The following is a 13188-nucleotide window of genomic DNA, read 5'->3' on the forward strand; positions in this document are numbered from 1 at the left end:
AAAACTATTTGAAGAAATAATGACAGAAAACTTCCCTACCTGGTGAACGAAATAGACTTACAAGTCCAGGAAGCACAGAGAATCCCAAATAGAGGAACCCAAAGAGGCCCACACCAAGACATATCATAATTAAAATGCCAAGGGTTAAAGACAAAAAGAGAATCTTAAAAGCATCAAGAGAAAAGCAGCCAGTTACCTACAAGGGAGTGCCCATCCGACTGTCAGCTGATTTCTCAACAGATTCTTTGCAGGCCAGAAGGGAGTGGCAAGAAATATTCAAAGTGATGAACAGCAAGGACCTACAACCAAGATTACTCGACCCAGCAAAGCTATCATTTAGAATGAAAGATCAGATGAAGAGCTTCACAGACAAGAAAAAGCTAAAGGAGTTCATCACCTCCAAAACACTATTACATGAAATGTTGAGGGGGAGGGGGCTACAGGGAGAGGGGGGGAGAGGGGAGAGAAGGAGCAGGAGGAGGAGGGGAAGGGAAGAAGGGGGAGGGAGGAGGAGGTGGAAGAGAAAGAAGGGGAGGAAGAGAAAAAAGATGAATAATAAAATGGCAATAAATACATATCTATCAATAACTAAATTTAAAAATCAAACAAACAAGAAACCTAATGAGCAAAATAAACTGATGAATAAAATAGAATAAGAGCCATGGAACAGATTCACGAATCTCAGAGGGAAGGGGGTTGGGGAGCAGGGAGAGATTAACTAAAGATCTTATATGCACATATGCATTACCTATAGACACAGACAGTAGAGTGGTGAAGGCCTTGGGTGGGGCGGGAACAGGGTAGTGGGGGGCAATGAGAGGAAAAAGGGAAACATCTGTAATATTCTCAACAATAAAGATTTAAAACAACATACAACCAGATTAAAAAATGGGCAGCCCAGCCAGTGTTGCTCAATAGTTAGAGCACTGGTCTGTGCACTGAAGGCTCGTAGCCTTGATTCCCAGCCCCAGGGCATGTGCAGGAGGCAACCAATCGATGTGTCACATCGATGTCTCTCTCTCTCTTCCCTTCCACTCTCCCTAAAAATCAATGGAAAAAATATCCTGGAGTGAGGATTAACAACAAAAAAATGGGGCAAAACACCTGAACTAATATCCCACCACCCACCAAAAAAAACATACAAACGACAAATAAGCATATCAAAAGATGTTCAAAATCATGTCATCAGGGCCCTGCCGGTTTGGCTCAGTGGATAAAGCGTCAGCCTGCAGACTGAAGGGTCACAGGTTCAATAGCAGTCAAAGGCATGTACTTCAGTTGCAGGCTCGATCCCTGGCTCCAGATGCAACCAATCAATGTGTCTTTCTCACACTGATGTATCTCTCTGTCTCTCCCCCTCCACTCTTTAAAAATCAATGGAAAAATATCCTCGGGTGAGGATTAAAAAAAGACAAAACAAAACAAGATTATATGTCATCAGAGAAATACGAATTAAAACAAGATACCACTACCACCCTGACAACCCTGACCAGTATGGCTCAGTAGACAGATGGTCAGCCCACGCACTGAAGGGTCTCGGGTTCGATTCCCAGTCAAGGGCACAAACCTTGTTTTGCAGGTTCGATCCCTGGCCCTGGTTGGGGCGTGTGTGGGAGGCTATACCAATCAATGTGTCTCACATCAATATTTCTCTCTCCACCTCCCTCCCTCTCTTCCACTCTCTAAAATTCAATGGAAAAAATATGCTATTAGAAAGGCTAAGAGCCAAAACACCGACAACATCAAATGCTGGTAAAACTCATTTACTGCTGGTGGGAATGCAAAATGGCACAGGCCCTTCAGAAAACAGTACGGCAGTTTTTTACAGAACAAAAAGTCTTAACTATACAATGCTACGATCACACTCTTTGGTATTTACTCAAGTAGTTGAGAAAACATCCATGTGAGAGAGAAACATGAGGATCGATCCTGAAACCTGGATGACACTCAACCAGGACAATAAATCTGTTGTTGTGAGTCACCCAGTTTATGGTTTGTTACAGCAATCACCGAAAATGAGTACAACACAACAGATATACTCTAAGACAGTGGTTCTCAACCTTCTGGCCCTTTAAATACAGTTCCTCGTGTTGTGACCCAACCATAAAATTATTTTCATTGCTACTTTATAACTGTAATGTTGCTACTGTTATGAATCGTAATGTAAATATCTGATATGCAGGATGGTCTTAGGCGACCCCTGTGAAAGGGTCGTTCGACCGCCAAAGGGGTCGCGACCCACAGGTTGAGAACCGCTGCTTTAAGGGAAAGGGAAGGTGAAAAGGAAATCAAGCTCAATAAGTAATAAAAAGGATTCAAAAGAAAACTCAGCAATTCTATCTGCATCTCAGAATTTTCCTCAAAGCAATAATCATGGATGCTCTGAAAAGACTCATGTGGTCAATGCATCATTTTTAATAATCCCTCCCCCGCAAAAAACGCTCTTTCTGAAATTGTTGAAGGGGTTTATCCACTTTCCCAATTTGACCTTGGTTTTCTAAATAACCTGGGAGCCTTCTAAGGATCGGTGCCTACTGTTGGATTAATGGTGGTAAATTAATACTGACCACTGGAAATCATAATTATATTCTACTAAGATTCTGCTGCTTAAAAAATATGTTCATTAAAATGACCATTAATCATTCAACAAAACAATCTTCAACAGAACTTACTTTAATGTATCCAAACAATGGTATAGCCTGGTTGGATAATTTTCTTGGATTGTCTATTTCTGGATTAATATGGTGTCGATCAGGACAAATCCTTTTGTCTCTGAAAAAAAGTACCCAGATTTTAAAATCAGAGATGAATCTATAATTTAAATCAGAGAACTTTTATTTGAAACACTAAAAGATAATACACTAAATACTTCAAATGACACTAACAATGCATAAATATGTGAAAAGAACCCTAAATTTTAATTAATGCTGAATTAACGAGTTACTTCATTATTTCCTTAGACATTCTTAAGTGTAATACATAAATGAACAAAATGGATTTCCAAGATAGACTCTGAGCCATTCCTTAACCCAAGCATGTCAAAGTCACAGCCTGCAGGCCGCATGCCTCCTTTATTTGGCCCGTGTTAGCCTTTGAGTTTGACATGCTGGCCTTAACCCAAACTTAGAAATAGTTGAAGCTTCAATTTTAAAAGTCAACATTTTATTTAAAGGCATAGTGGAAACTGCTGATAATAACCTGTTTAATGTGACATAGATTTAAAAAATACATGTCAAGTTATCTTAAAATTACATTAAGTCCAATAGATAAATTATTAGACACCTACTACCCAGTCCCAGCCATCCATTTATGTATCAAGTAATGGCATTATGTCTGGATTAGGGAGAGGCTCCCATTACTGTTAAGATATCCATATTCTCCAAACTGATTTACAGAATCGATGCAGTTGCTATCAAAATTCCAGCAGAGTTTTTGAACAAGTTGACAACCTGTTCTACAATGTATATAGAGATGCAAGAGACTTACAGTAGCCAAAACAACCTTGAAGAAGGAAGGGCAAAGTTGGGGAACTTAATATACCAGATGCCAAGACTCACTATAATATATGCTACAATACTTGAGAAAAAAATAGACTGGTATAAGGATAGACAAGTAGACCAAGGTAACCGAAAGAGTCCACAAAGGGAACACATATACTGTCATCTGGTTTATATTAAAGGCACCAACTCAGTGAGGACACAATGATGATTTAAATAAATTATGCTGCAGCAAGTGATTATCCATTTGGAAAAAGTAGGCTGTGCCTCGAATCTCACACTGTACACAAAAGTTAACTCAATATGGATCACACACCTAAATGTGAAAGCTAAAGCTACAAAGCTTCTAGAGCAGCGGTTCTCAACCTGTGGGTCACGACCCCTTTGGGGGTGGAACGACCCTTTCACAGGGGTCACCTAAGACCATTGGAAAACACATATATAATTACATATTGTTTTTGTGATTAATCACTATGCTTTAATTATGTTCAATATGTAACAATGAAATTGGGGGTCACCACAACATGAGGAACCGTATTAAAGGGTCGCGGCATTAGGAAGGTTGAGAACCACTATTCTAGAGGATATAGGAGACTATCTTCATGACCTTGAGAGAGACAAATATTTCTTACATAGGACATGAAAAACAGTAGCCACAAAATACTTCGTCAGTATTTAAAATGTCTGTTCATCAAAAGACTATTAAAAGAGTGAAAACACAAGCCACAGACTGGGAGAAGATATTCTCAATGCATATATCTGACAAAGCACTTCTATCTAGAATAAATTAATTAATCCTACAAACCAGTAAGAAAAAGATAAACACCCATTTTTTAAAAATGGGCAAAAGACCTTAACAGGCACATCACAAAAAGAGGATTGTCTAATGTCCCACAAGCATATGAAGAGACGGTCAGCATCATTAATTATTAGGAAAACACAAAAGAAAATCACAATGGTTTACCACTACACCCCAGAATTCTAAGTGTTGGTGAGGATATAAAGCAACTCAAACCTTCTCACACGTTACTGATGAAACCGTAAAATGGTCAAGCACTTTGGAAAAGTTTAACATATGCTTAACATGATCCAGCAATTCCACTCCAAAGTATATAATCATGAGAAATGGGTTCATATTTCCACAAAAATATAGGTACAAGAATGTTCACAGCAGCTTCCTATAAAATAGCCCAAACTGGAAACAACTCATAGGATCATCAAGAGAATAGATATATACATTGTGTTATCTTCTATATACTGTATATAAAAGCCTAAGTGACCAGTATGACCGACCGACCGGCTGGTATCTATGATGCGCACTGACCACCAGGGGGCAGGTGCTTAACACAGGAGCTGTCCCTGGTGGTCAGTGCGCTCCCACAGCCAACCTCCCGCGGTCCCTTCCCCCAGCCAGTCAGCCCCGATCGGGACTGGGCGAGATGGCCCCAATCAGCCCCGATCACCGGCTAGGCCTAGGGACCCCACCCTTGCACGAATTCGTGCACCGGGCCTCTAGTATTCATATAATAGAATACTGAGCCACTAAATAAACAAATAAGCAAAAAGCTGAGATACATAACAACACAGATAAATGTCACAGATACCACTAAATAAACAAATAAGCAAAAGGCTGAGATACATAACAACACAGATAAATGTCACAGATATTAGGTTGAATATGAAGTAAAAAAACAAGCAAAATGGATCAATGTTGATGGATATCAGGAGGGTGTTACTTCTGGAGGAAGGGCACCTTGGGAAGGAGCATGAGAGGGTCTCTGGGCGCTCTCTCAGAGCCAGGTGGTGGTTTACATGGGTGCACACATGTCACAAGTCATCGAGCTGTAAACTGACCACCTGTGCCCTTTACTGTATATCTCAATGATAAAAAAAAGATGCCTGACTTACTTGCAAAATCCGAAAGCCTTCAGATACGGACAGAGAGGCCTTCCGGCTTTCTTGTCCTCCTTGGCTTCTAGAACGCCTGCAGTAAACTGATACAGCTCCGATGGAATCTTGGCATCTGCTCTTTCCAAGTATCGCAAAACACCCACAGCATGGCATGAACTTCTCTCCGTCAACAGCAAGACAGATTTGGCCTTTTTACCTCCCTGTTTTGCAAGAGAACCCTTAAAACCGGGGTGAATAAAGGAAGTGATTCATCCATACCAGTCTGAACAACAAAACTTTGTGGATTCTGAATTTTTTGTTACACAGTAAAATATTTAAAGATAATAAAACATAATCAAACCTGTTCAGTTAAACTCTGAAAATGATCAGACATGCAATATAGGCGACCACCAAAAATTTTTGGTGAGGAAGGAAAGCTGAAGTGAATCACACACGTGGCATCAGTAATGGCCAAGAGTGGTATGCAGTCATCAGTTAAGGCTAGAGAAAAGGATACCGACAATTTCAAATGAGACTAGGGTTTTACTACATTCTACCAAACAATTCCAGCAACCAACTATAATGATCTATAATAATAAAAGCATAATATGCTAATTAGACTGAACGTCCTTCCTTCTGGACAAAGCCACGGCGGGCAGGAGCCGAAGCAGAGGTGGTTGGGAACCGAGGCAGAGGTGGCTGCCACGGCAGCAGGGGCCAAGGCCCTTGCACGAATTTCGTGCATCAGGCCTGTAGTACTTCAATACATTTCTTTATTGCATTTTACTTTTTAGATGCAAAAAAGCCTTTTCCTTCTAAAAAAAATATATATTTTTATTGATTTCTGAGAGGAAGGGAGAGGAAGAGAGAGAAAGAAACATCGATGATGAGAGAGGATCATTGATTGGCTGCCTCCTGCACGCCCCCTACTGGGGATTGAGCCCACAACCCAGGCATGTGCCCTGACTGGAAATCCGTGACCTCCTGGTTCATAGGTCTATGCTCAACCACCGAGCCACACCAGCCAGGCCCTTTTTCTTTTTATTTATTGACTTGAGAGAGGAAGAGGGGGGCGGGGAGAGAGAGACATCGCTTTGCTGTTTCGCTTGTTTATGCAGTCACTGGATGCTTTTTGTATGTACCCTAACCAGGGATGGAACCCACAGCCTTGGCATATCGGGCTAACACTCTAACCAACTGAGCTACTGGGACAGGGCTTTCCCATTTTTTCTAATACATGTCACAGCCCTGTGATTAAATTCCAGAGAAAAGTGGTCTCCTTTTAGCTTAAGAAAAAAACCCTCTTTTTGTTGAAAATTTAGGCTTCCCATATCTATTTTAACATTTATTTTATACATTTTGACTTTAAATTTCTAATACTAAATGTCACAATCATTTATGACATGCTTCATCACAGGCACGTGTGTATATATAAATGAGACAGTGATCCTCAAGCTGGAACTCTCGGGAGAATGTCTAGACTAAGGAAGGTTGCTGCCTAATGTCCTGAGAGTCCTGGGGCGGGGGGGGGGGGGCCACCTAGATCCACTTCAATATTAAATGTTTTAAAAATCTTTTTTATTGATTTTTAGCAAAAGAGGAAGGGAGAGGGAGAGAAAGAAACATTGGTGTGAGAGTGAAACATTCATCAGTTGCTTCCTGCACGCCCCCTACCGGGGATCAAGCCCGCAAGCAGGGCATGTGCCCTAACAGAAAACCGAACCGGAAACCTTTCAGTGCACAGGATAACACCCAACTGAGCCACACTGGCTAGGGCAACGTTAAAATCTTAATTTTCATTTTGGAATTCAGATTAATAAATTCTCAATAAATCTGGGAAATGATGAGAAATTTGGAGATGAGATATAGAAATGAATTGAAGGCATGATTCCTAATACCTCTGCCTTCTCTAAATATAAGGAGAAATTAAAACACATACCTAATACAATGTGAGAGCCAGAACTTAACTTCTTCTTCCACTGTTCTAATACACTTTTTAAATTAAAAACCATTTCTTTATGCATTTTCAAGCAAAATATTGAACTGCTTTCTACCACCTAAAGATGAAACCAAGAGAACAGTTCACAGTCAAGAACATAAACTTGAATTTAATTGTTCTGTCAATAATCATCAATATAAACCATTTAAAATTATCTATGAGGGTATTGTATCACTGATCAAATAATTCTTATGAGATGATTGTTGATTTAAATAAATATATTCCCAAAATTCCCTATTTTAGATCTAAAAATTTGCTCAAGGGAAACAAACATTATTTTGCTGAAATTATTTTCCTTCTTTTTCAAATAATGCACACATGCGTGTGTGTGTATATAAATGTGTGTATACACACATATACATACAAATACATGTACATACAGTAGACCCTTGAACAACATACGGGTTAGAGTGCTGACCCCCCCACGCAATTGAAAATCCACTTTTGACTCCCCAAAACGTTAACTACTTATAGCCTACTTTTAACAACAAGCCTCCTGAGAACACTCAACACACATTTTTTTATATATAATTTTTATTTCTTAAAGTATTACAAAGAGTATTACATATGTCTCCTTTTTTCCCCCCCTTGACATTCCCCTCTGCATCTACCCCTGTTCATCAGTCTATACTGGTCCCCATTATCTATCCCAACCTCACTGGAGCAGTCCCAACCTCACCGGGGCTGTTTCAACCTAACTGGGGCCGCCCCGACCTCACCAGGACCGTCCCTACCCCACCAGGGCCGTTTCAACCTCACCGGGGCCGTCTCGACCTCACCGGGGCCGCTTCAACCTCACCGGGGCCGAACACACATTTTGTATGTTATCTGTATTATATACTGCATTCTTACAATAAAGCTAGAGAAGAAATATTAAGAAAGTCAAGAGGAAAAGAAAATACATTTACAGAACTGAATATATTGAAAAAACACACATGTGTATTGTAGATTGCACTGCTGTGAACATAGGAGTGCATATATCCCTTCAGATTGGTGTTTTGGGTTTCTTTTTATTTTCCAGTTTTACTTTTTTTTCAGTTTTTTTTATTTCAGGAAAAACGATTTTAAATAAAATAATGTTACATTCAACAAACCTTAATATTTCAAGAAAAACAATCTTAAATATAATAATGTTATATGCAATAAAAATTAATATCTCAAGAAAAACGATTTTAAATGTTACATGCAATAAACACCAATTATTCAAGAAAAATGATCTTACATATAATATTACATGCAATAAACATTAATATTTCAAGAATAAAAAGATTTTAAGTATAATATTACCAAAACTGTACTAACATACAGTGGGGCCTTGACTTACGAGTTTAATTCATTCCAAGACCGAGCTCATTAAGGAGCTCCTTAAGTAGCTCGTTAACTCAAATTACTCTATCAACTCAATGCAAAAAATCGGCCGAGAGACAGCTGGTATCTCAAAAAACTCATTAGTCGGGACACTCGTAAGTCAAGGCCCCACTGTAGGATTTTAAGTATATTACCAAAACTGTACTAATATAGTATGGTATCACAGAAGTATCACAAAAGTAGGAAAATCTGCAAATAACAGGATTACTTCTATTATATTCTAGTATATATTTTTTTCCCTCTGGCTCTATTTTTGTTCTTCATTTTACGTTGTTCATTATATTCCACAAATGAGTGAGATCATATGATATTTATCTTTCTCTGACTAGCTTATTTCGCTTAGCATGATGCTTTTAAAGTCTACTTTGTCAGATATGAGTATTGCTACTCCAGCTTTTTTTTCTTTTCCATTTGCATGGAAAATTTTTTCCATCCCTTCACTTTCATCTTGTGTGTGTGTCTTTTGTTTTGAGGTGGGTCTCTTGTAGACAGCATATAGTTGGGTCATGTTTTTGTATCCACTCAGCTACCCTACACTTTTGATTGGAGCATTTAATCCATTTACATTTAGGGTTATTATTGATAGATACTTATTTATTGTCATTTTAAGGCTAGGTTTCTCTCTCTGTTTCTTCTTCTCATTACAGCAATCACTTTAGCATTTCTTGTAATGCTGGCTTGGTAGTGATGTGCTCTTTTAGCCTTTTTTTTTTGGTCTGGGAAGCTGTTTATTTGACCATCTATTTTGAATGACAGCCTTGCTGGATATAGTAATCTTGGTCTCAGATCCTTGCTTTCCATCACCTTGAGCACTTCATGCCATTCCCTTCTGGCCTGTAGAGTTTCTGATGAGAAATCAGGTGGCAGCCTTATGGGAACTCCTTTGTAGGTAACAGCTTTCTTTTCTCTTGCTGCCTTCAAGATTCTTTGTCTTTAATTTTTGGCATTTTAATTATGATGTGTCTGGGTTTGTTTGGGTTCTTCTTATTGGGGTTCTCTGTGATTCCTGAACTTGTGTGATTTTTTCCTTTACCAGGTTAGGGAAGTTGTCTACCATTATTTCATCAAACACCTCTATTCCTTTCTCCCTTTCTGCCTCCTCAGGCACACCTACTATTCTATTATTTTTATGTCTCATGTTGTCCCACAGCTCCCTTAAGCTGGCCTCCTGTTTTTTAATTGTTTTTTTCTTTTTGGTTCTCTAATTGAGTGATATTTTCAACTCTGTCTTCTAATTCACTGATTCGATCTTCAGCTGTGTATTCCTTCCAATGTGTATTCCTTCCAATGTGTTATTTGTGGTATGTCGTTCTTTATCTCAGACTGTTCTTTTTTCATAGTTACTATACCTTTTTTCATACTGTTGAGCATTTTTAACATCATTACTCTGAACTTGTTTCAGATAAATTTCTTATCTCTGCTTCATTTATCTCTTCTTCTGGAGAATTCGCTAGTTCTTTAATTTGGGGGTTGTTTCTTTGTTTCCTCATTTTGGTTGTCTGCTTGGGTTTGTGACTATGATTTAGATAGATCCTCTATACCTCTCAATCTCTAGTGCAGTGGTTCTCAACCTTCCTAATGCCACGACCCTTTAATACAGTTCCTCATGTTGTGGTGACCCCCAATTTCATTGTTATAAATTGAACATAATTAAAGCATAGTGATTAATCACAAAAACAATATGTAATTATATATGTGTTTTCTGATGGTCTTAGGCGAGCCCTGTGAAAGGGTCTTTCGACCTCCAAAGGGGTCATGACCCACAGATTGAGAACCGCTGTCTTAGAGAAAGGTGCCAATGAATCCTGGTGTTCTGATGGTCACTTCTCCATTCTCTGGGCAAGTTATCACCATGGATTATGGGGTTTATTATTCTAAGGGGAAGCTTTAAATCCTTAATTAGCTTTGCTATGAAGCATCTACAAGACAAAACTTTTTCTTGTGAACATTGAATGTTTTTTTGTAGCAAAACTTCAATATATTCTTAAACTTGAGAATCTTCTTTTATTTACGCTATCTTGCTAGCGTTAAACAGAAAAATCCCATTTTCTCACATAAATAAATTTAATAAAAGCTTTTAAGAGGAAACCTAAGAGAATGAATAAAATATTGGAGCAAACTATATATCTGATGCTTAAGAAATGCTAAATAAGAGAAAGATGGATGGGGTGGAATTAGGTGAAGAGTTCAGATGTGAATGATTTTATTATGAATCTTATAAATAAAACTAAATATTTATATTTCTGGTAAAGAAAAAAAAACCTTTTGCGGCAAAGGAAAAGGTGATAAGAATGAAGACTAGAAAGAGAAGTTGAGGAGAACATTAGATAGAAAATACTAGAAATTCTGGATTATTATATTGAAGAGACAAATAGATAAAAAAAATAAGGGATGCATGTTTATTAGACAAAGTGATGTGAATTTATAATGGGTTTTAAATGCAATTTGTAATAAATGAAGGTAATGGAGTTTTAGCTGGGTACAAAACTGCCCATCTACAGACTACCATTTTTAGTCAACTTTGCAACAAAATGGGGGTATGCAATTACATTTTTCCCAGTAAAAGGTGAGTGAAATTAATATGGGAAATGTTTAGGTAACCAGCTATGACATTTTTAAAATGTAAACCTGCCTAAGCTACAGTTCTCAATTATTTAATCAAACACTAATCTAGGTAGTGCTGTAAAGGGATTTCTCAGATATTAGTAAATCCCTAACCAATTAACTTTAAGTAAGGAAGATTATCTTGGATAATTTGTGTGGTCTGACAATCACTTTGAAGGCCTTAAAACAGAGCTAGACTTTCTAGATGATATAGATAGATAGATGATAGATAGATGATAGATAGATAGATAGATAGATAGATAGATAGATAGGTGTGACTCTGTTTACCCCCCCCCCCTTTGTGCTTATGAACTTTCTGTGAACTTCTAAGGTAACACTGTTTTGCTATAAAAATCATAATGCACACTTGCTCTTTGCCACATGCCGCGAGGCTTCCCAGAGGGGGAAGGTACGGGCTGTGGTCAGCTGGCCAGCTTAATAAAAGGCTTTCAAATTTAAATTCTGAGTCGGTGGTCTATCTCGTTGAGCCAACCCATAACAGTGTCTGCCTTCTGAACTCTATCCCCCGAGTCCCCAGTCCTGGGTTTTGCTCTCACAGCCCCAGTCCACTTCACCCTCCCTCTGCCAGAGCACAAGGTGGGTGGCTCCACAGGGAGTTTTTGTGCGTTGGCCCTTTAAGAGGGTGCCCGAACTTTCAGCGGCCACTCCCTGGTAGACAGCACCCCACTGCTTTTCACAGCTAGATGCTATGTGGGTACCCTTCTCATTTTGGTGCTCTCTGCTGGGGAGCCCAGCTTCGGGAATAGGTCCCAGAGTTCTCAGTGGCCCAACCACCCCTCCTCCCCACAGCTGAGATATCTCTCCGGGACTTCAGTTGCTGTCTGTGGGTGCCTGGCCAGCCCTTTGGTGCCTCCGCACCTCCTACCAGTCTCTATGCAGTCTCCACCTTTGGTCCTTGGGTATCAAGGTTCTCTCCTGTGAGTTTTCCATTCATTATTCAGGAAGCCTTTCCATATTTCAGTTGTAATTCCAGTTTGCTCCTGGGAGCATGTCCGTGCAGCATCCTCCTACTCTGCCACCATTTTTAATCTGGTATTTCGGGTTTCTTAGAATATATTCCTAGAAGTGGGATCACTGGGTCAAATGGTAGTTCCATATTTAATTTTTTGAGGAAACGCCATACTTTTTCCCATAATGGCTGCACCAGTCTGCATTCCCACCAGCAATGTACTAGGATTCCTTTTTCTCCACACCCTCGTCAGCACTTTGTCATTTCTTGGAGTTGTTGATGGTAGCCATTCTGACAGCTAAGATTTGGAAACAGCCTAAGTGCCTCCTCCTCCTCTGCCACCATTTTTAATCTGGTATTTCGGGTTTCTTAGAATATATTCCTAGAAGTGGGATCACTGGGTCAAATGGTAGTTCCATATTTAATTTTTTGAGGAAACGCCATACTTTTTCCCATAATGGCTGCACCAGTCTGCATTCCCACCAGCAATGTACTAGGATTCCTTTTTCTCCACACCCTCGTCAGCACTTTGTCATTTCTTGGAGTTGTTGATGGTAGCCATTCTGACAGCTAAGATTTGGAAACAGCCTAAGTGCCCATCAGCAGATGAGTGGACAAAAACTATGGTACATTTACACAATGGAATACAACTCGGCTGTAAAAGTGAAAAAACTCTTACCATTTGCAACAACATGGATGGGCCTGGAGAGTATTATGCTAAACTAAATAAGCCAGTCAGAGAAAGATAAGTATCACATGATCTCACTCATATATGGAATCTAATGAACAAAATAAACTGATGAACAAAATAGATCCAGACATAGAAGCATGGAACAGACTGACGAATTTCAGAGGGAAGG

The 13188-nt window shown here is 39.2% G+C and overlaps 1 protein-coding gene across 1 annotated transcript in view; it reads right to left on the reverse strand.

The window, feature by feature from the left end:
- The window catches only part of TDRD12 (tudor domain containing 12), an 85378-nt gene that overhangs the window by 19266 nt on the left and 52924 nt on the right, over positions 1-13188 (reverse strand). Inside the window, exons 18-20 of the mRNA XM_014536781.1 lie at positions 5749-5824; positions 5406-5626; positions 2673-2772 (exon numbers count right to left, since the gene is read on the reverse strand). Coding sequence (XP_014392267.1) covers positions 2673-2772; positions 5406-5626; positions 5749-5824 — 397 coding nt within the window. The remainder of the gene's footprint in view (positions 1-2672; positions 2773-5405; positions 5627-5748; positions 5825-13188) is intronic.

Source organism: Myotis brandtii, unplaced genomic scaffold, assembly GCF_000412655.1.
Source record: "Myotis brandtii unplaced genomic scaffold, ASM41265v1 scaffold165, whole genome shotgun sequence".
Lineage (NCBI taxonomy): Eukaryota > Metazoa > Chordata > Mammalia > Chiroptera > Vespertilionidae > Myotis > Myotis brandtii.